We start from the raw sequence: 23,646 nt of genomic DNA, 5'->3' as shown, positions 1-23,646 counted from the left end.
ATCAGAGGCTGATGAGAAGAACGGGTGAGGAATTTCCTGATGCAAGTAGAATTGCATCTTTCGAAGCCACAGCTCATTGCAAAGCCACTTTACAACCAGTTAAGTATGTGTTTCAACGTGGGGAAAGGAAAGGAAAGAAATTCCTGAAGGCCTGCATCCAGTCAGAGCCCATGCACGACTCCAATGCTACAGCAACTTGCATGAAGCTCAACTCTAGGAAGCTAAATGGGCGATTTCCCCATCACCTCGGGGACATTTTTTAAATGCTGGCCTTGCCATCGAAGGCACTCCCCCAAAAATGGTTAGAAGAAGCCAATCAGCACTGAAGCATTTAAATGAATGTTGAAATCATTAAAAAGCCTCTTGATCTTCAGAAGCTGTAGAGATTACTTTGATTCGCACTTTCCCCAGCTTTATGTTACATCCAGAACATTGGCGCAGCATCACTTACTTCTGAACGATGATGCCCAGTCTTTCTCCCCTGTCCATACTCAAAGTGCCAGCTCCTTGTCCATATCCATAGCCTTTTGGCCCATACTTCTTCCCATAGCAGGACTGGCAGTAAATTTCCTTGCCATGGATTGCCATTGTTGTACTGTCAAGACCTTTCCTGCAAACCACTAGTGAGAAGGCAGGGACGTTTAGATCATCACAGTTTTAAACACACTCAGGGCTGCTGTGAAAGGCCCTAGGAGATTTTACAATGTTAAAGTCACAATATAAATGCAAGTTGCTGTTGAATCAACTCTCAATCCAAGTGAAAACGTCACTTTGTTTTGTAAGTCGCTGTCAGTTATTGGCACACTTGGATTGAGTCAATAATATCATTTGCTTCAGGAAACAAAAGGGGGAAAACATTGAAGGGAGAAAAAAAGGACACTACTTCAGCCTGTTCAAACTTGAACAAACATACGAAGAGCGAGCAGGAGTAGACCATTCAGCCCTTGAGCCTGCTCTGCATTTAATAAGATCGCGGCTGATCCGATAGTGATCTCAACCTCATGTAATTGCCTACCCCCGATAACCTATCGCGCACAACCTATCACACTCTTGCTTAGCAAAAATCTACCCACCTCGGCCATAAAAATATTCACAGATCTGCTTCCACTGCCTTCTCAGGAAGGGAGTTCCAAAGACTCACAACCCTCTCGCCTCATCTCCGTTTTAAATGGGTAACCCCCTTCTTTTAAAAATTTAGAGTACCCAATTAAAGGGCAATTTAGCGTGGCCAATCCAACTACACTGCGCTTCTTTTTGGGTTGTGGAGGTGAGACCCATGCAGACACGGGAGAATGTGCAACTCCACATGGGCCGGGATCGAACCGGAGCCCTTGGCGCCGTGAGGCAGCAGTGCTAACCACTGTGCTGCCCCACCCCCTTATTTTTAAACCATGACCGAGTTCTAAATTCTCCCACAAGAGGAAATATCCTCTCCACGTCAAGAGCCCTCAGGATCTTATATGTTTCAATCAAGTCGCCTTTCTAAATTCAGTGGATACAAGCCTAGCCTGTCGAACCTTCCCTCATAAGACAACCCACCCATTTCAGGTATGAATCTGGTAAACCTTCTCTGAACTGCTTCCAAGACATTTACATCCTTCCTTAAATAAGGTGACCAAAACAGTACTCCAGATGTGATCTCACTCGTGCTCTTTACAACTAAAGCATAACCTCCCAACTTGTGTTCAATTCTCCTCGCAACAAACAATAACATTCTATTAGCTTTCCTAATTACTTGCTGCACCTGCATACGAGCCTTTTGTAATTTGTGCATTAAGACACCCAGCCACCTCTCATCTCACAGCATTCCTTCAGAATCTTTTAGTCATCCTTTGCTGTTCTTCATATTTTGTCCAATTTTCTGACCCGTCTTTGAACAAGTATAAGGTTTTTTTTAAGTTTTGATACTATCTTTAAACTTTCTCGTTATCCACGAATGGTGGGCCTGTCCCTTGGACTTTTTCTTATTCGTTGGAATTATCTATTCTATGCATTCGGAAATATCCCTTTAAATGCCTGTCACAGCATTTTTATTGACATATCCTTTAATCTAATTAGACTCACTTTAGCCAGTTCAACTTTTATGCTCTCATAATTGTCCTTATTTTAGTTTAAAAACAATCTTAGACCCACTCCCCTTTCCTTTAAACTGGATGTAAAATTCAGTCATATTATGATCACTGTTACCCTTCACTCTGACCTTATAAATTAATCCCATCAGTTGCACAATAGCCTGTTCTCTAGTTGGCTACACAATGTGCTATTCTAATATACTATAAACATTCAATGAACTCTTCATTCACACTTCCTTTGTCCATCTGACTTTCCCAGTCTATTTGTACACTAAAATCTCCTATTATTATCGCAGTGACTTTCTGACAAGCTCCAGAGCAAGAGCCACCCCTCCACCTTTTCCTCGCTGTCTGTCCCTCCTAAATATCCTGAACCCTTTAATATTCAGATCCCAATCCACGTCCTTCTGCAGCCATGTCTCAATAATGGCTATCAAATCATACTTATTTATTTATATGTGCGCTTTCAGGTCATCTATTTTGTTTCAAACGCTTCATGCATACAGAGCTTTTAGTTTATCATATTATTCTTTTTATCTGTTGATTTACCGTTAGAGTTGTACTCTCCATCCCTTCCCGTCACTGTCTATTTTCCACTTCTCGTAAAAATACCTTTCTCGTTTGCCTTGTCTACTCTTTACATCTTCCCAAAATAGATCTTTTACATTCACTATTTAGTTTTAAACCCTCTCTAATTCTATAGTTATGTGGCTCGCAAGAGCATCAGTCCCAACATGGTTCAGGTGTAGACCATCCCAACGGTGTAGCTCCACTTTCCCCAGTATTGGTGCCAGTGCCCCATGAACTAGAACCCACCTCTCTTACACTAAGTCTTTCAGCCGCACATTCATATCTCTAATCTGTTTGTGCAATGCCAATTTGCACCAGGAATTATTACCTTTGAGGTTCTGCTTCTTAATTTAGTACGAAGGTCCAAATACTGATGTGCAGAGCCTCTTTCTTCATCTTTCCCATGTTCTTGGTACCTACATAGACCATGATGACTGGGTCCTCCCCCTCCAGTTGCAAGTTCCTCTCCAGCCCCAAATAGGTGACCCAAACCCTGGTACTGGGCAGGCAACACAGTTGGCTGGACTCCGGCTCTTTGCTGCAGAAAACAGTGTTTATCCCCCTCACTATACTGTTCCATATTACCATTCTTTATTACTCTCCCCCGTTGAATGGCTTCCTGTATCACGGTGCCATGGTCAGTTATCTCATCCACCTTGCAGCCCCCACTCTCATCAAAACAAGCTGAAAGAATCTCAATTCTGTTGGACAATTGCAAAGGTCAAGGCTCCAGCACTCCTGGCCTCTGGGTCCCCTTATCTGCCTCACTGCAGTCACACCTTCTTGTCCCTGACTGGCCAAATCAGAAGACCCTATCCTAAGGGGTGTGACCGTCTCCGGGGATAAAGTGTTCAGGTAACCTTCCCCCTCCCTGATGTGCCAATGTCTGCAGCTCAGCCTCCAGCTCAATAACCCAAAGCCGCAATTCCTCAAACTGCAAACGCTTACTGCAGATGTGTTTGCCCTGGATCACACAGGTATCTAGAAGCTCCCACATGCTGCAATCACAGCACAACCCTCCCATCTTCAAAAGGTGTCAATTAATTAATAATTAATAAAGCCTAAAGTTTTGGCGCTGCCAGTAAACTTTACAATACTATCTTTGCATCTTCTCTAGCACTGTATGCCTTATGTTTCGCCCGATATCCATGTCTATGTAATGTCCTGTGTTTTTTCATGTATGGAACGATCTGCCTAAAAGGATGCAGAACAATACTTTTCACTGTACCTCGGTACACATGACAATAAATCTAAATCAATATTGATAAAGCCCAGTTCTTACAAGCGATATAAATATCAGTTTCTAATAATACTGATTTACACCTCCACTCCTCCCTTCCACCAAACCCCTCACTGAGCACACTTTACTTCTTACAGTAAACCTAACCTAGAGCACCCCTTTTTGCCCTATGCACCGAATTCCATAATATACTCACTCAGTCTCCGCCTCACTCAGGCTGAAGTCTCCCTTTCCTGACCATGCACCTCTTACTGACTCCCATAGGCCAGAGATTGATTCAAAAATCACAATTCAAACTGCAACTCTGAACAACATTTCTTCATGGCTTCGATAATTGGATACAAGGTTCAGCTATTTCGGACCTTTCCTATATAATTGCAATGATTTGCAGCACTTTGTTAAACTGTGCTCGTCCTTTTACTAAATTATCAATTGCACATTATGACTGAAATATTCAAACTACAAGCTGTGCCATTGAGACAAAACATTTCTGGAACTATTGAGGGGAGCATTAGTAACATTAGGATTTGGAGGAGACTATTCAGGCCCTTTGGACTCACCCTATCCCATCCCATTAGATCTTGGTTGACCTATACCTCAACTCCATTTTCCTGCCTTTGCTCCACATCCTTAGTTGATGGGTTGCAAAGGCTCACAACAAAGAGGTTTGCAGGATATAAAGTGACCCAAATTTCCTCGTACCAAATAGTTCCCTCACGTGAAGCAAAAGAGGTTATTTATTCTCTTTGGATTGCCGGAGAGACACAAGTCCAAGCTGATTGAACAACCAATACTATTTCATTTATTAATCCGAGTTTATCTCTTTATTATTTGGATCCGATGATGCATTAGTCTACGTTTTCACACATACCACTTCCTAGAAGATCCAAATCTGTTCCTCACTCCCTCAAATCAAACCTACCTGTCCAAATTTGGCTACAGTTACTTGGTGGAAAACTGAGACACCGGTGTCAGGTTCAGTGAGCAGAGAGTACGGAGGGAATGAATCAGGAACTTGGTTCTAACATTCCACCAGGTCTCATTTCAGTGATTTGGCTGAAAAGACAGCAGCTTCTGCCTTTCAGCAACATTCTTTAAGAAGTAGAAGATGGTTCAATAAAATCAAATTACTGCAGATGCTGGAAATCTGAAATAGAAACAGAAAATGCTGGAAAACCTAAGCAGGTCTGGCGGTATCTGCGGAGAGAGAAACAGAAGCCGGAATTTTCTGGCCGTTCACGCCGGCAGGATCTTTCGGTCCCATCGATTGCACACCCCAGGCGGTTGTTTCCCGGGGGGGGGGGGGGGGGGGGGGGGGGGGGGGGTGAGGGATGCATTCAACGGGACGGGAAGCCCTGTTGACAACAGTGTGACCAGAAGATCCCGCTGCCAGCCATTGGCGGGCTGCCTACGCGGAACACGCGAGTTGCGCGGAACATCCTGCCGCAAGGTTACGGTTTTGAGTCTGCATGACTGCTCTTCAGAAAATATTTAAAGTATTTACAAAGTGGAGTATCACTCGAGAGGATGAATATTTACTTGTCAACATCTACAACTGAACAATACAAAACTGCCTTCATTGAAAAGATCCCACAAAGAACTTTTTGTGTTATAGAATACAGCCCTGACCAAGAAAACTATTTCAAAAGATTTGTAAAAAAAATCTCTCATGAAAGTAAACCTTCATTGATAGCCTCCTTGAAGTTATTTGGCACGACTAGTGGTAGTGTGCATTAGAGACGGATTATTTTGTTATGACACCACACACTTATTATTTCTGCGCTGATGGGTGATTAATGCAGAGCAGGAGTCAAAGCAAAAAAGAACAGCCTTGCAGATAACTAGCCACCAAACTATTGGGATCAGTGAACTTAAATAAATTATTTTTATTAATTTAGTGCATCCAATTATTTTTTTCAGTTAAGGAGCAAATTTAGCGTAGCCAATCCACTGACCCTGCACATCTTTTTAGGTTGTGGGGGTGAGACCCATGCAGACACCGGGAGAATGTGCAAACTCCACATGGACAGTGGGGCCAGGATCGAGCCGGGTCCTCGGCGCCGTGAGGCAGCAGTGCGAACCACTTGTGACTCCATGCCATCCTCAGTGACATTAAATTTGATGTTGCAAAAATCAATTGTTGCTGTTATTAAAATCCAATAACGGTGGAATAAAAATAGCAAAAGGATAGAAATGTACAGCAGGTGGAAGTCAAATCTTAACCCCTGACCCCAGTTTCCCTTTCAAATACTAATAAACCAAGTGCATTCTGTCACCTGTTATTTACACTTACAGATCTGGGCACTTGATGGCAATTAAGGACATGAAAAGCCACCAGATTATTTGGTAATAGATTCACACTTGAGGCTGCAACACAACAGTCTGTAATATTGAGTTGCAACTTGCACCATGGAGGTGCACCCTTACATGACCAACTTCCACAAAATAGTCCCGTGCCCCAGAATGGTTTCCAAAATCTTCTCCAATCTTTTTTCTCGCCCCAGCCCTCTTGCGTGCTCAAAGCTTTATTCACTTTCCTTACCGAATGCATGGAAAAGGGACAAACAGCAGTTACTGGAGTGTCAAATACTGTTCCTTCTACCTTTTACCCCTTCTCCTTCAGTCTTTCGGAATTAAACATTTCTGAATTGGGGGAAGGCTGATTTTTATAGGATAAAAATATAGGAGAAGTAGGCTGCAAGGGTTGGGCACACTGGATATGTGGAGCTTGTTCAAGGAACAGCTATTGCATGTTCTTGATAAGTACGTACCAGTCAGGCAGGGAGGAAGGGGTCGAGCGAGGGAACCGTGGTTTACCAAAGAAGTGGAATCTCTTGTTAAGAGGAAGAAGGAGGCCTATGTGAAGATGAGGCGTGAAGTTTCAGTTGGGGCGCTTGATAGTTACAAGGAAGCGAGGAAGGATCTAAAGAGAGAGCTGAGACGAGCAAGGAGGGGACATGAGAAGTCTTTGGCAGGTAGGATCAAGGAAAACCCAAAAGCTTTCTATAGGTATGTCAGGAATAAAAGAATGACTAGGGTAAGAGTAGGGCCAGTCAAGGACAGTGGTGGGAAGTTGTGTGTGGAGGCTGAGGAGATAAGCGAGATACTAAATGAATACTTTTCGTCAGTATTCACTCAAGAAAAAGATAATATTGAGGAGGAGAATGCTGAGACCCAGGCTATTAGAATAGATGGCATTGAGGTGCGTAGGGAAGAAGTGTTGGCAATTCTGGACAAGGTGAAAATAGATAAGTCCCCGGGGCCGGATGGGATTTATCCTAGGATTCTCTGGGAAGCCAGGGAAGAGATTGCTGAGCCTTTGGCTTTGATTTTTAGGTCATCATTGGCTACAGGAATAGTGCCAGAGGACTGGAGGATAGCAAATGTGGTCCCTTTGTTCAAGAAGGGGAGTAGAGATAACCCCGGTAACTATAGGCCGGTGAGCCTCACGTCTGTGGTGGGTAAAGTCTTGGAGAGGATTATAAAAGATACGATTTATAATCATCTAGATAGGAATAATATGATTAGGGATAGTCAGCATGGTTTTGTGAAGGGTAGGTCATGCCTCACAAACCTTATCGAGTTCTTTGAGAAGGTGACTGAACAGGTAGACGAGGGTAGAGCAGTTGATGTGGTGTATATGGATTTCAGTAAAGCGTTTGATAAGGTTCCCCACGGTCGGCTATTGCAGAAAATACGGAGGCTGGGGATTGAGGGTGATTTAGAGATGTGGATCAGAAATTGGCTAGTTGAAAGAAGACAGAGAGTGGTAGTTGATGGGAAATGTTCAGAATGGAGTTCAGTTACGAGTGGTGTACCACAAGGATCTGTTCTGGGGCCGTTGCTGTTTGTCATTTTTATAAATGACCTAGAGGAGGGCGCAGAAGGATGGGTGAGTAAATTTGCAGACGACACTAAAGTCGGTGGAGTTGTAGACAGTGCGGAAGGATGTTGCAGGTTACAGAGGGACATAGATAAGCTGCAGAGCTGGGCTGAGAGGTGGCAAATGGAGTTTAATGTGGAGAAGTGTGAGGTGATTCACTTTGGAAAGAATAACAGGAATGCGGAATATTTGGCTAATGGTAAAATTCTTGGTAGTGTGGATGAGCAGAGGGATCTCGGTGTCCATGTACATAGATCCCTGAAAGTTGCCACCCAGGTTGATAGGGTTGTGAAGAAGGCCTATGGTGTGTTGGCCTTTATTGGTAGAGGGATTGAGTTCCGGAGCCATGAGGTCATGATGCAGCTGTACCAAACTCTGGTACGGCCGCATTTGGAGTATTGCGTACAGTTCTGGTCGCCTCATTATAGGAAGGACGTGGAAGCTTTGGAACGGGTGCAGAGGAGATTTACCAGGATGTTGCCTGGTATGGAGGGAAAATCTTATGAGGAAAGGCTGATGGACTTGAGGTTGTTTTCGTTAGAGAGAAGAAGGTTAAGAGGTGACTTAATAGAGGCATACAAAGTGATCAGAGGGTTAGATAGGGTGGACAGCGAGAGCCTTCTCCCGCGGATGGAGGAGGCTAGCACGAGGGGACATAGCCTTAAATTGAGGGGTAATAGATATAGGACAGAGGTCAGAGGTGGGTTTTTTACGCAAAGAGTGGTGAGGCCGTGGAATGCCCTACCTGCAACAGTAGTGAACTCGCCAACATTGAGGGCATTTAAAAATTTATTGGATAAGCATATGGATGATAAGGGCATAGTGTAGGTTAGATGGCCTTTAGTTTTTTTTTCTCCATGTCGGTGCAACATCGAGGGCCGAAGGGCCTGTACTGCGCTGTATCGTTCTATGTTCTATTAAAACATGATCTGGCCAAAGTGAACTGGGAGCAGCTACTTGTAGGAAAATCCATATCGGAGAAGTGGGAGGAGTCAATTCAGAAAGGAAGTAGAGGTGACATGGTGGCGGTGATTAGCACTGCTGCCTCATGCCGCTGAGGACCTGGGTTCGATCCCGGCCCCGGGTCACTGTCCATGTGGAGTTTGCACATTCTCCCAGTGTCTGCGTGGGTCTCACTCCCACAATCCAAAAGATGTTCTGGGTAGGTGGTTTGGCCATGCTAAATTGTCCCTTAATTGGAAAAAAGTAATTGGGTATTCTAAATTTATAAAAAAAAGAAAGGAAATAGAGGGAGTACAGGGCAACATGTTCTGGAAAGGTAAAGGGTCGGACCAACAAGTCCAGAGAACCCTGGATGCCAACAGCAGATACAACGGGCTCAAAACAACGAATGCCCTAGAGCAGGGGTGGGCAAACTTTTCCGTGCAAGGGCCACATTCAGAAATTCACAATTTTAAAGGGCCGCATAGTATATTAATTAATAGTCCCGGTTGTAACCAATTAGCGTGCGGCATATACCTCAGCGCTTCCCCCGGCGGCATCCTGCCTTTAGCCCTCTTTTTCTCTACTTTTCAAAAATGGCGCTTCACCCGGTTATGATTCTGGGCGCCTCATATAGAACAGTACAGCACAGAACAGGCCCTTCGGCCCTCGATGTTGTGCTGAGCAATGATCACCCTGCTCAAGTCAACGTATCCACCCTATACCAGTAACCCAACAGGCCCCCCCCCCCCCCCCCCCATTAACCTTGTTTAAAAAAAAAATTTTAATTAAAAAAAAAAAAATTGTTTTTTTTGTAATGACTTGATCTTGGTGGGCCGCATAAAGACCTTTGGCAGGCTGCATGCGGTCCGCGGGCCGCAGTTTGCCCACCCCTGCCCTAGACGAATATGGAAAGTGCAGGAGGAGAGTACATAGACATTAGGAAAGCGAAGAAGGAGCATGAAAAAACACTGGTGGGCAAAATAAAGAAAAATACTAAGGTGTTTTGTAAGTATATTAAGGATAATCAGGGAAAGAGTAGGGTCTAATAGGGACCAAAATGGCAAACTGCTTGTGGAGCTGAAAGACGTAGGGGTGGTGTTAAATGAGTATTTTGCATTTGTGTTTACTATGGAGAAGGACAATGTAGGTATAGAAAGCAGGGAGGGGGACTGTGATATAATTGAACAGATTAGCATCGAGAGGGAGGAGGTGTTAGCGGTTCTAGGAGGCTTAAATGTGGATAAATCGCGAGGCCCAGATGAGGTGTGTCCTAGGCTGCTGTTTGAGGCAAAGGGGAGATTGTAGAGACTCTGATGTTAATATTGATCCTCTCCGGCCACATGAGAGGTGCCAGAGGACTGGAGGACAGCTAATGTGGTACCATTACTCAAGGAGGGAAGTAGGAAAAAAAAACAGATAATTACAGGACAGTGGTTTAATATCAGTGGCAGGGAAATGATTGGAAAATATTCTTGAGAGACAGAATTAATTTCCACATGGAGAGGCAAGGATAGTCAGCATTGCTTTTTGAATTTTGAGAGGAGGTGACTAGGTGTGCAGTTGGCAGTGTGTTGATCTTGTCTACATGGACTTCAGTAAGGCTTTTGACAAGGCCTCGCATGGGATTCAGGCAATTTGGCAAGCTGAACCCATAATTGCTGACTGGCAGGAGGCAGAAGGCATTTTTGTGACTTGAAACCTGTGTCCAGAGATGTACTACAGGGATTGCTGTTTTGTGGTGTATATTGATGATCTAAACACGAATGTGGGGGACATAATCAGTAAGTTTGCAGATGACATGACAATTGGTGGTGTGGTAAATAGTGAGGAGGAAAGCTTTCGATTATACAATAGAAAGACTGGTCAGATGGGCAGAGCAGTGGCAAATGGAATTTAACCCTGAAAATTGTGAGATGATGCATTTTGGGAGGACTAACAAGGCAAGGGAATACACAATGGATAGTAGGATGCTAGGAAGCAAAGGACCAGAGGGACCTTTGACTGTATCTCCCTGAAGGCAGCAGACAGGTAGATAAGATGGTTAAGGCAGCATATAGGACACTTGTTTTTATTAGCCTGGGCAAAGAATTTAAGTGTAAGGAGGTTACGATGGAGCTGTCTAAAACGCTTGTTTGGCCACAGTTAGCGTACTGTGTGCAGTTCTGGTCACCACACTATAGGAAGGATGTGATTGAACTAGCTAGAGTGTTTATTTCCACAGTCACGGTAGTCTGTTCCACACTTGGCTCAGGCACATCATCTAATAAAGTTGCTTCTTCTTCAGTTGCTGTTGGTTCAACTAATGCAGAATCTGAATTCGACTAAGTCATTATCATAGTTCTCGAGTGTCAGGTGTTGGCCTTTCACATATCTACTCTGCAAATTCTCTTTTCGAAGCGAGAATTTTAATTTTTTAAAAAATAAATTGAGTACCCAATTATTTTTTTTCCCCAATTAAGGGGCAAGTTAGCACGGCCAATCCATCTACCCTGCACATCTTTGGGTTGTGGGGGTTAAACCCACGCAAACACGGGGAAAATGTGAAAACTCCACACGGACAGTAACCCAGAGCCCGGATCGAACCTGGGACCTCGGCGGCGAGGGGCAGCAGTGCTAACCACTGCACCATCGTGCTGCCCTCAGATATGCCTTTTTGCAGTCTTCTGACCAAGTCCATTATTGTTTCGCACATAATCACGTATGAAATAGTTTTAATATGGTAACAAGATTGGGAATAAATTTTCCATAGTAATTGATAAGTCCAAAAAGTCTCAGTTGCGATATATTCTGTGGCCTCAGTGCATCTAAAAATTGCAGCTACCTTCTTTGGTTCTTTGTGGAGATCGACCTTATCAGTTACATACCCATGATAGCTTATTGATGATTGGGAAAAATTGTATTTCTCTCTCTTGACACAATGGTTGTCTTTCAAGATGCTTTGGTTGCTCCTGTTCGCTCCTGCCAGTAATTAAAATGTAGTCCAAATAAAACTGAACACCATTGAGGCCACTAAGGTTTTGATCAATGGATGTTTGGATAGGGTCGCTGCAGACATTATTCTGAACTATAGGCGCTTGTACCTGAACAGTCCTTCGTGTGTTACAAGAGGTTGCAACCCAAGCTGTTACCTTCATCTGGAGGTATTCTTGAGACAAATCTATCTTACTGAACTTTTGTCCACCCGACAATCCAGCAAATAGGTCCTCCATTAATGGTAAGGGATAATGGTCAGCACACCCTGCGCTAATCATTATTTTAAAATCGTCACAGATTATTACTGAACCACCTGACTTGGTAACTGGAACAATTGGAGTTGCCCAATTGCTCATTGTCACATCTCGATCATTCCAGGCACGATTCAATGAAAATATTTCTAAGTGTGGTGGCGAGCAGGAACCACCGCGAGCTTCCTGCCACTCGGCCCCACACAGCAGTCACTGCAATCCAATGTTAATTGGTCCACTTAAGCTCGAGCAGCGTGACCAGGAGGACTGGCAACCAGTGCTGCAAGAAGGTCAACAACCTACACCGGGTCGCAAGGGTGAGTTGGCACCGGACACCCCCCTCTCAGGAATTCACCTGGCACCACCCCTGCCCAGCATCGTGCCGTGCCCTGGCCCACCCATGCCACCCTCCCCCAAAATGCCCCCCCTCCCCACCCGAACCATGATTCTATGGATGGAGGATTTAGTTACTAGGTTAGGTTAGAGAAAGTGGGGTTGTTCTCTATAGAACAAAGGAGATTTGATAGAGGTGAATGGGATTATGACATATTTAGATAAGGTAGACAATGAAAAACTCTTCCCATTGGCTGATATACAAGGACTAGAGGGGACATAGATTTAGGATTTTGGGCAAGACAATCAGGGCAGTTGTGAGAACTCTCTCACACAGCGAGTGCTAATATCCAGGAACTCACTGCTGTGAGGCTGCTGGATGAGGAAATTGGATGAGTTCTTGAGGCAAGAAACTGACAAGATGGATTGGATAGTACTGCCTGAATTGCTCTATAGAGAGCTGGCATGGACCTGTAGGCAGAATGGCCACCTGCGCTGTAGTGGTGCTGTAGAAGCAACTAAAGCTTGTGCAGGCGGCATGGAAGCACAGTAGTTAGCACTGTTGCTTCAAAGCACCAGGGTCCCAGGTTCGATTCCCGGCATGGGTCAATGTCTGTGCAGAGTCTGCACGTTCTCCCGCTGTCTGTGTAGATTTCCTCCAGGTGCTCCGGTTTCCTCCCACAAGTCATGAAAGACGTGCTGTTAGGTAATTTGGACATTCTGAATTCTCCCTCCGTGTACCGGACGGAATGTGGTGACTGGGGGCTTTTCACAGTAACTTCATTGCAGTGTTAATGTAAGTCTACTTGTGACAATAAAGATTACTATTAGTAGAGCCTACAGCACAGCCTTCGGCCTTTCAGGCAGGTCTCTGGATAAATTGAAAATATCAAATTAAAGGTTGTTCATGATCTGTAATCCCGAATGTTTGAACAAACCTGAATACCAAATTAACCCTCATTCCAGAGATACTGGGATAGGACAGGAAAATAGAGCTTAGTTTGAGGATCTTTCATGATCTTATTAAATAGCGGAGCAGGCTCGAGGGGCTGAATGGTCTCCTCCTGTTCTCTGTTAATAACATTGCTGGTGCCATCCTCTGGACTACAAACAGCAAATAAAATTTAGGTGGGGAATAAAAGAAAATAACAAATGGACTCACTGCACAGGAAACAGCATCGATGGTAACTCCTGCCGCCACACTGCACCTCCTCTGCATGGTACACTGTTCTCTGGCAGCTCCCACATTTATTGCCGCCGCCCCAGTGAGACATCCTGCTCCTGTGAATAACACCAACACAAACAGTTGCATGGCATTTCTCAGAATAAGCAGTTGAGCTGTTTGTGGGATCTAACTGTGCCCAGATTGGTTGCCATATTTCCGATATAATGACAGTGACTACAGACAAAGAGGTAATTATTGAAATGCTTTACGACATCATGAGGTTGTGAAAGACACTATACAAATGCAAGTCCCCTCTTTCCTTCTACCAAAGGCAGAACCCCGAGTAGCAAAAACCCACCCGTTAACAACTTGACAGACAATTGGTTGTTTCAGCCTCACTGAGATGTAATCGGAACAAATGCAGAGCGAGATATTTCATTACTGAAACCTCACACAAAGAAGAGCTTATGAGTAAAAATGACAGAAGATTTTAAAACAACCTAACTGTAGGTGCCTTTTAGAGAAAGTAATTTACTGACCTTACCCAAATGGGATGCCAGTTGTTCAGCAACATGTTCTTACAGCACTAAAACCAATCATTCACACAAACTGGTCAGGTCAGGCCGTGGCGGACATGGTCTAAAAATATTGGTTGCCAGGAGACAAAGGGGGCCCACCCACAACTACAATGCTATCATTTAATTTTCATAACGAATAAATAAAATTTTCAAAAAATACATATGGAAAAAAGGGTACAATTAAAATTTTTGTGGAAAAAATGTGTATTTCTTAGTAATTCCAGTGTACATGTACTGTACATATTACTGGCAGTAGATACCAAATGTAAATACAGAATGTTATAATTGAATTTTTTATTTATTTTTTTATTTTAAGTAATTGGTTGATATTTTTTAAATAGTTTACTGCACAATTTACACATTAACAGATAGTTCAAAAGCACAATAGAGCATTGCATGCAGTCCACTATATTAAGAGCAATCGTTTGTGTTCGCTAGATGATTGTGCGAATCTGCCAATAATTGCTTCTGCATCCAATTCATCTAACAATTCCTTTTCAATGGATAGCAACATGATTCCAAATTCTCCTCAGACAACAAATTTCTTAACCTTGTCTTTATGATCTTTAGCTTTGAAAATGTCCTCTCACATTGGACTTGAGTAACTGATAGTGTGCAGTGTGCAGATGACTTTATAAAGTTCATAAAAGTTATCATATGCCTTGTCCAAGTCTGTTGGATGCCAGAATTTTTAGTACACACGGTGGACAAGTGCTGCAAATTTTACAATTGTTGCAACTGGAATCCATATTCTCACCATCATTAAGCAATAGCTCAAAGTTTGAAGCAAAAGAAAACAATTCCAATATTACTTGATCTTTGCTGATTTGTGGAAACAGCTTAATAATACCTTCCAATGCTTCATCTTCAAGGCCCTTCTCTGCAATAGTTTTAAACTTTGCTGGGTCCAAGCAGGACAAATCTTTATACAACTGTTTGTGTTGTACAAAGCGTGATTCTAGTGACTGGACAATGCGATCCATTATTAGGTTAAACACATTTACTCGAAAATCAGCTAGAGAATCTGAGGAATTTATTTCATCATCAATAAGCTCATCTGCCATTCTTTTCTTCTTCCTCTGCCTCTAAACTGATAATGCTGTTTCCAACGCATCAATTTCCAATGTTTGATTTTCATCCATATTCATCTGTGAAATCCTGTCGTTACATTTATTTACAAATTCCAAAGCCTTGCTGTGAACGTTATCAAATGTTCTTGTCTGTTCCTTCAATTTTGTTGTAGCTGAATCTACCAAACTCCATGCAGTAAACATATCTAAACCACTTGTCTGTAGATAACTTGATAACGGGGTTGTAGTTTCAAATATATACAAGTAAATGCTGTCAATATGGTTTCAAACTTTAGAAGACTTTGAAGTAAAACATTTGCTTCATGTTTTGTTTTTGCATCAAATTTTTCTGAATCTTGTATCATTGATAAGCATGTCAATAGATTTACGGAAGTACTGGCAGCGGCATCATCAAAACGTCCAAATATAGTTGTTGCTGCATTGGATTTTCCTGACCATCTGGTCTCACCAACTAGCTTTAATCGTTTCATTTTTCCTTGTCCTAGATCTTTTCCAACAACTTCTATCCATACAGCCATTCTCTTGTATGATGCTTTCACAAAAGTTGCTATATTCTGGAGCAAATTGAAAAAAGAAACTGCAGGCACACAACATTTTGTTGTTTCAGTTATCACCAAATTCAAGACATGAGCATAGCACCATATATGAACATGTTGATCAGCCACATCAGCAATTTTACTTTGTAAACCATTATACTGGCCATGGTAGCTTGCAGCGCCATCTGTGCTATCAGATAAACATTTTTGGGGGTCAATTTTAAGATGCTGTAATGTTTCAATCAATAGATCAAAAAGTCCCTGTCCTGTACCATCATTACTTGGCACAACTGAAAGTAGTCGCTCACAGATAATACCTTTAAGCACATACCGAATAATAATGCTAAACTGATCGATGGATGAATTATCTTGTGTTGAATCAACCTGAATAGAATAATATTTTGCTTGAGAAACTTCATGACTAATTCTTTCTTGTATCATATTCTTCATAATTTTGATTAACATGTTTATAGTTGTTTTACTCAGGTATCTAACAAGTCCACCACAGACTTTACTTTGAGCCTTTCCTTGTTGCTCTGATCGTTTGATTCTTTTTTTAAGACTTGTTTTGCACTGCAGAAACGTGAGCTGCCATAATGGGGTCATATTTTGCCATCAACTGCACTGTAGCTAAAAAATTGCCATGATTCAGAACCTCATTATCTAGAGTGTAGGCCGATTCATTTCTGTGACCTCGAAAAGGAAGTGCTTGCTTGCCTAACATCTTTATGATGTCTATAATCCTCATGACAATACTTCTCTGCTTCAATACTTCTTCTTTCCTTTTAATTAGTGATGCTGCAAAAAATTTATCTAAGGTGTCATCATTAACCACACTGATATATTGCTGAGCATTTCTGACATGTGTTGTTGTCGATTCATGTAAAGTCAAGCTCTGGCTAATACGTCTGTAGTCACTAAAGCCACGTACAAAGGGTGATGGATTCCAAGTGTTGGGAAACTCAAAGGCTAAGCAGTATGAACAATATAAGCATCTATTTTCTTTGTTATATGTTAGCCATTTTCTTGGGACTGAGTCATTCATAATTTTCCTCTCATACAAACAAGCATCAAATGGCAGATCATCAAGTGGCTGAAGTGGATGTTCAGCAAAAAACTGTTTTAGCTTTGCTCGTGATGGATATTTGAAGATTCCAGTAATTGATCTTTCATTTTCTTGCGTAGGTTCATTTACAGGATGTGCTTCAGAAACCAAGTCATTTATGCTTGAAGGAATATCTGATTCCCTGTCACTAGTTGAAGCTATGTGTTCAGATGTTGCAACTACAGGCAGTACAGATACCGGAACAAGAAAGCCAGAAGAAATATTGGGCCTGAGTTGATTAGTAATGGATGCACTTGTATTTGTCTCTACATTCAAAGTAGCTCTTCTCTGTTCTTGTAACTCGCATGTCATTGCATCATCACCATGAGAATTGTTTCTTGCTTCTTGATTATTTGTTGCAGAACTTGATATTGATGTGGATTGTGCTTGTGGTATTATAAACTCTGTAATAGGCCTGCATTGCTTGGCTGATTCCTTCCTTTCTGCTTCTTTCTGTTCTTTGCGTTTTAGTGACCCAGATTTATGCTTTTTCTTTTCCATGCTGATAGGGGTAATATTCCTGAAATAAAAACTTAATTAAAAATAGTCCACATTGGGAAAAATGATTGCAAGAATAACTTGAAGGAACGCCAGATAAACCCCTACTTGATAAAAAAATATAAAATAACTTCCTTACACTTCAATAGGCTATGTTCATTAGTCAATACTACTGTGGCCTATGCAGCTTCAGAAGAGGAGACAATCCACTGTACAGTGTTCACACCAGCAAGCAACTGAGAAAACTGTTGAAACTTAGAAGTTTGGTCCGACTATATTAAGACATTAAGAATGGTCCCACGACCAAAGTTAACATGTCCAGTTTGATACCAGTGTAGTGTTACAAGTCGCAACCCTTTGAGTTTGCCAATCATGGCTTATCACTTCAATATCTGTGACCTCATGATTCACGGTCAAAGGTACCGCTTCTCCTTTTCGGTGACCTCACGACCCTATGTACTGCTTGATATCCTTTCAAGTTGCCGACCATCTCAAATCACGAACAGTAACTTTATCTTTAAATTCACACACTCTTGCTGAAAACGTGGATTTCCAACTACGTCCGGCCCGGGTGAACCAGCTCCCCCCCCCCCCCCCCCCTCCCCCACTCCTTTTCACATCCGTTTAACACTGCTTCGTTCCTTCATACACTGAGTGATTATTTGTTTGTTTCTTTATTGCATTTTTATTTGGTATTGCTCTTTTTAAAAGCAATTATATTTTATTAAGTTAGAATACAAATCTCAGGAAAGAAGTTGGAGATTTATTTATCTAATTAATTATAATTTTTAAGGGCCCTTCAGAGATTCACGGGCCCCTTCTTGGCTCTCTGGGCCCTGGACCGATGTACCGGCTGAACCAAGACTACTGCTTGATATCCTTTGAAGTTGCCGACCATCTCAAATCACAAATTGTAACTTTATCTTTAAATTCAACCACTCTTGCTGAAAACATGGAATTTCCTTAATTATGCCCGACCCGGGTCCCCCTATTCCACATCCTTCCACTACCTCCCCTGCTTTATTCCTTTTCATGCACTACTTATTTGTGTCCTGTTCTCTTTTTTTCTTATTCCTTTTTATTACTAAAACAGTTGTCGGTGTTTGTTTCTTTATTGCATTTTTATTTGATATAGGGGGCCCACTTCATCAGGGGCCCACTTGCCATCGGGCACCCTGGCCAGTCCGCCACTGAGGTTCGGTCCTGAAGGACATCCATGCCAGGCTGAGCTTATGGCAGCTAGAGGGAAAAACCACATGCATCTGTCCATGACAGTATCAGTAGGAGTGACCACCACACAGTCCTTGTGGAGACAAGGTCCCGCCTTCGCATTGAGGATGTCCTCCATCCTGTTGTGTGGCAGTACCACCGTACTAAATGGATAGACTTCAAACAGATCTAGCAACTCTAGATTGGGCATCCATGAGGTGCTGGGGGCCACAGCAGCAGCAGACGTGTACTCACCCACAATCTGTAACCTCATAACCTGGCAAATCCCCCACTATACCAGTACCACCAAACCATATCCCCCATTCTACCGTTATCACCAAACTAGGGGATCAACCCTGGTTCAAAGAAGAGTGCAGGAAGGCATGCCAGGGGCAACATCAGGCATACCTAAACACAGGACATGCCAAACAGCGAAAGCAGATTGCAATACTCTGAACTAAGCAATCCCACAACAACCGTATCAGATCTAAGCTCTGCAGTCCTGCCACATCCATCTGTGAATGGTGGTGGACAACTAAACAACTCACTGGAGGAGGAGGCTCCATAGGTATTCCCGTCCCCAATGATGGAGGCGGCCGGCACATCTGCACAAAAGATAAAGCTGAAGCATTTGCAACAAACCTCAGCCAAAAGTATATCACAGATGCCAGTCTTCAGTCAATTCGATATGGCATCAAGAAATAGCTGGCCACTGGAATCTGCAAAGACTACAGGCCGTGACAACATTCTGCCAATGGTACTGAAGATGTGCTCCAGAACTAGACATGCCCCTAGCCAAGCTGTTCCAGTACAGCTAAAACACTGGCATCTATCCAGCAGTGTGGAAAATTGCCCAGGTATGTCCTGCCCACAAAAAGATGGACAAATCCAACCCAGCCATTTTCCAGTCTACTCTCCATCATCGGTAAAATGATGGAAGGGGTCATCAATAGTGCCACCAAGCGGGGCAGCACGGTGGCACAGTGGGTTAGCCCTGTTGCCTCACGGCGCCGAGGTCCCAGGTTCGATCCCGGCTCTGGGTCACTGTCCGTGTGGAGTTTGCACATTCTCCCCGTGCTTGCGTGGGTTTCACCCCCCACAACCCAAAGACGTGCAAGGTAGGTGGATTGAATACGCTAAATTGCCCCTTCATTGGAAAAAAAATGAATTGGGTACACTAAATTTATTTTATTTTTTTTTTTTAAATAGTGCCACCAAGCAGCACTTTCTCAGAAATAACCTGCTCATTAATGTTCAGTTCGGGCTCTGCCAGGGTCACTCAGTACCTGATCTCATGGTTCAAATATGGACAAAAAAAGCTGAATTCCAGAGGTGAGGGGAGAGTGACTCGGAGGTGGGGGCAGCACAGTGGCACAGTGATTTGCACTGCTGCCTGACAGCGCCAGGGACCCTGGTTCAATTCCGGCTTGGGTGACTGTGTGGTTTCTCCCCGTGCCTACATGCGTTTCCTCCCATGGTCACAAAGATGTGCAGGTTAGGTGCGGTTATGGGTTAGGAGAGTGGGCTTAGGTGGGGTGCTCTTTAAGAGGGTCGGTGCAGACCTGATGGGCCAAATGGCCTCCTTCTGCACTGTAGGAATTCTAAGATTTTATACCCTAGATATCAGGGCACGTTTTCATCGAATTTGGCATCAAGGAGTCCCAGCAAAACTAGAGAAAATGGGAATCAGGGGAAAAACTCTCCACAGATTGGAATCATAAGGGAAGACGGTTGTAGATTAATCATCTAGGTCCCAGGGCATCGCTGCAGGAGTTCCTCAGAATAGTGTCCTTGGTTCAACCAAGTTCAGCGAGGAACTCTCCACCTGACTCCCCAAAGCCTGTTCACCATCTACAAGGCACAAGTCAGGAGCGTGATGGAATACTCTCCACGTGCCTGGATGACTGCAACTCCAAAACCATTTAAGAATCTGGACACTATCCAGGACAAAGCAGCCTGCTTGATTGGCACCTCATCCACCACCACTACTGATGAACAATGGCAGCCGTGTACACCATATACAAGGTGCACTGCAGTAACTCGCCAAGGCTCCTTCGACAGCACCTTCCAAACTCAGGACAACTACCACCTAGAAGGACAAAGGCAACCGATACCTGGGAACCCCACCACCTGGAGGTTCCCACCCAAGTCACTCACCACCCTGACTTGGAAATATATCTCCATTCCTTCACTGTCACTGGGTCAAAATCTTAGAACTCCCATAACCAATAGAATGAATGATTCTCTCTATGGTTCATGTTAGTATGGGCATAAAGATTGGTCTTTCACAACTGAAGGGCAGCACGGTAGCATTGTGGATAGCATAATTGCTTCACAGCTCCAGGGTCCCAGGTTCGATTCCGGCTTGGGTCACTGTCTGTGCGGAGTCTGCACATCCTCCCCGTGTGTGCGTGGGTTTCCTCCGGGTGCTCCGGTTTCCTCCCACAGTCCAAAGATGTGGTTAGGTGGATTGGTCATGATAAATTGCCCTTAGTGTCCAAAATTACCCTTAGTGTTGGGTGGGGTTACTGGGTTATGGGGATAGGGTGGAGGTGTTGACTTTGGGTAGGGTGCTCTTTTCAAGAGCCGGTGCAGACTCAATGGGCCGAATGGCCTCCTTCTGCATTGTAAAATTCTGTGAACATGAAAGAGCACTTTGGCAGTGTTGAGAATGTGACTGGACAGGGAGAATTGCAGCTTCATTATCAGACTGTTTCTCTCTGTTACTATGAGGTAGGACAGAATGGGTGGGTGAGATTACACTGCTGGAGCTAAGTGGGTTTAGTGACAGATATGGTCAGACGTTCAGTTCAGGGTCAATTAGAAAGCAGGGGCAGCACGATAGACCAGCCTGAGTTAGTGGCCAGGATAATGGAGACATGTGTAAATGTGGAATTTGCTATCATATTAGAGTGGTTAAGGTGAATAGTTTAGACGCATTGAAGAGGGTGTGGGATAAGTACGCAAAGGAGAAATGAACAGAAAGTAATGCTGAAAGTAATGAGGGACTGTTTTCATTTCATTCATTTCATTTCGTTGTGTGCAACACAAACATTGGAATGGATCAGTTGGGTTGAATGGACAGTTTCTGTTCTGAAGTATTATCTCATGGTGAGATATCACAATTAGCCTGAATATTCCAAGATTCGGGCAGAATTCCTGTTCCCAAGATTCAAAGTAACACAAAAACTCCCGTAAACTTTGATGCTGGTCAGTAATTTCCCCAAAGTTCTGTTATTTTGTATGAAACAAATTTCAACTACCCTGGCCATCAAGACAGATTCCTGGACATGCCTTCTCTGGAAAACACAAACCCCACATAAAGACTCCCACCACCCCAAACCACATACAGCCGTAATGCACCCCCCCCCCCCGCATCCACGCAACCCCCAAACACATCCCCCCTACACACGCACCCTCACATCCCTGCGCACCTGCACCCCCCACACACACACACACGTCTGCCCCCCCCCACACACGCGTGGGCCTGCACACGCCCCCCCCCACACACCCGCTCCTGCACCCCCCACACACACACCCGCTCCTGCACCCCCCACACACACACCCGCTCCTGCACCCCCCCACACATGCACCTCAACACCCCCACATGCACCTGCATGCCCCCCCACACACATGCACCTGCACGCCCCCCACACACACGTGCGCCTGCACGCCTCCCACACACACATGCGCCTGCACGCCCCCCCCACACACACGTGCCTCCACCTGCACACCCCGCCCAAAGACACATGCACCTGCATGCGCCCCACACACACACCTGCATGCCCCCCCACGCACTTGCACCCACACCCTCCCCCACACACGCACCCTTATCTGTACACCCCCACTCATGCAACACACAAACCCACCTCCCCCACACACGCATGCCCACCCACGCATGCAAATCACAACATACAAAGTCTCATGACAAACATTATGTTTTATATTGTCAAGCTGATCTCTGTTCGGTTGTGGGGACTTGTGTTAATAAAGTTAGTTCAATAATGGCTGCCTGGTGCTCTAAATCCACAAGTGCAATACACAGTTTGAAGATTATTGCACACTTAAATTTTCAAAAGCTCATGCAGTCCACTATTTACAGCACAGAAAGAGGCCATTCAGTTCCTTAGGTCGAGGTGGTGTTATACGCCACGAGGCTCCACCCTTCCCTCTTCATCTCGCCCTATCACCATATCCTTCTAATCCTTTCTCCCTCATGTGTTTATGCAGTGTGCTAGTCACCACTGTTGTATTGTGTATACTGCATACGAGTGTATTACGGTAAGGCCCCTGTATTACAGGTACGGGGGAAGATCCCTGCCTGCTGGCTCTGCTCAGAGGCGGAGTATAAATGTGTGTGCTATCTTCCTCGCCTCAGGTCATGTGCTGCCCGTTGGCGCCACCATCTTCCCCGCCTCAGGACCCCTGCTCGTCGGGCACCTCAAATCGGGCGGGCCGCTCATCGCCTGCAACCGCCGCCGGCCAGCCACATCCGGCCTCCATCACGATCGACCTGTCCCGACCACACAACCTCTCGACCGCGTTGAAGACAGTGAGGGTCGATGGGCACAAGATATCCTGCCTTCTGGACTCCGGGAGCACCGAGAGCTTCATCCACCCCGATACGGTAACACGCTGCTCCCTCACCGCACAGCCCATCAACCAGAGAATCTCCCTGGCCACCGGATCCCACTCCGTGGTGATCCGGGGGTACTGCACTGCCACCCTCACCATCCAGGGCGTATAGAGTTCAGCGGTTTCCGGCTCTACGTCTTCCTCCAACCTCTGCGCTGTCTTGCTACTCGGCCTGGACTTCCAGTGTAACCTCCAGAGCCTAACCCAGAAATTCGGCAGGTCCCTACCACCCTTTACTGTATGCGGCCTCTCGACCTCAAGGTCGACCCACCTTCCCTCTTTGCAAACCTCACCCCAGATTGCAAACCCATCGCCACCAGGAGCAGACGGTACAGTTGCCAGGACAGGACCTTCATCAGGTGTGAGGTCCAGCGGCTGCTGCGGGAAGGTATTAATCAAGGCCATCAACAGCTCCTGGAGAGCCCAAGTGGTAGTAGTAAAGACTGGGGAGAAAAACAGGATGGTCATGGACTACAGTCAGACCATCAATCGGTACACGCAGCTCGATGCATACCCCCTCCCATGCATATCGGATATGGTCAATCAGAATGCACAGTACCGG

General features: G+C 44.5%; 1 protein-coding gene across 3 annotated transcripts in view; it reads right to left on the bottom strand.

The window, feature by feature from the left end:
- Positions 1–23,646, bottom strand: part of LOC119955235 (cysteine and glycine-rich protein 2) — a 45,742-nt gene that overhangs the window by 14,978 nt on the left and 7,118 nt on the right. For all 3 annotated transcript variants that reach the window (XM_038781269.1, XM_038781267.1, XM_038781268.1), the window contains exons 2-3: positions 13,430–13,548; positions 452–620 (exon numbers count right to left, since the gene is read on the bottom strand). In XM_038781269.1, coding sequence (XP_038637197.1) covers positions 452–620; positions 13,430–13,541 — 281 coding nt within the window. In that variant the 5' untranslated portion in view covers positions 13,542–13,548. The remainder of the gene's footprint in view (positions 1–451; positions 621–13,429; positions 13,549–23,646) is intronic.

The sequence above is a fragment of the Scyliorhinus canicula genome, chromosome 20, assembly GCF_902713615.1.
Source record: "Scyliorhinus canicula chromosome 20, sScyCan1.1, whole genome shotgun sequence".
NCBI classification, from domain to species: Eukaryota; Metazoa; Chordata; class Chondrichthyes; order Carcharhiniformes; family Scyliorhinidae; genus Scyliorhinus; species Scyliorhinus canicula.
Note: the sequence above shows the minus strand (reverse complement) of the source record. Positions and strands in the feature narration are given on the sequence as shown.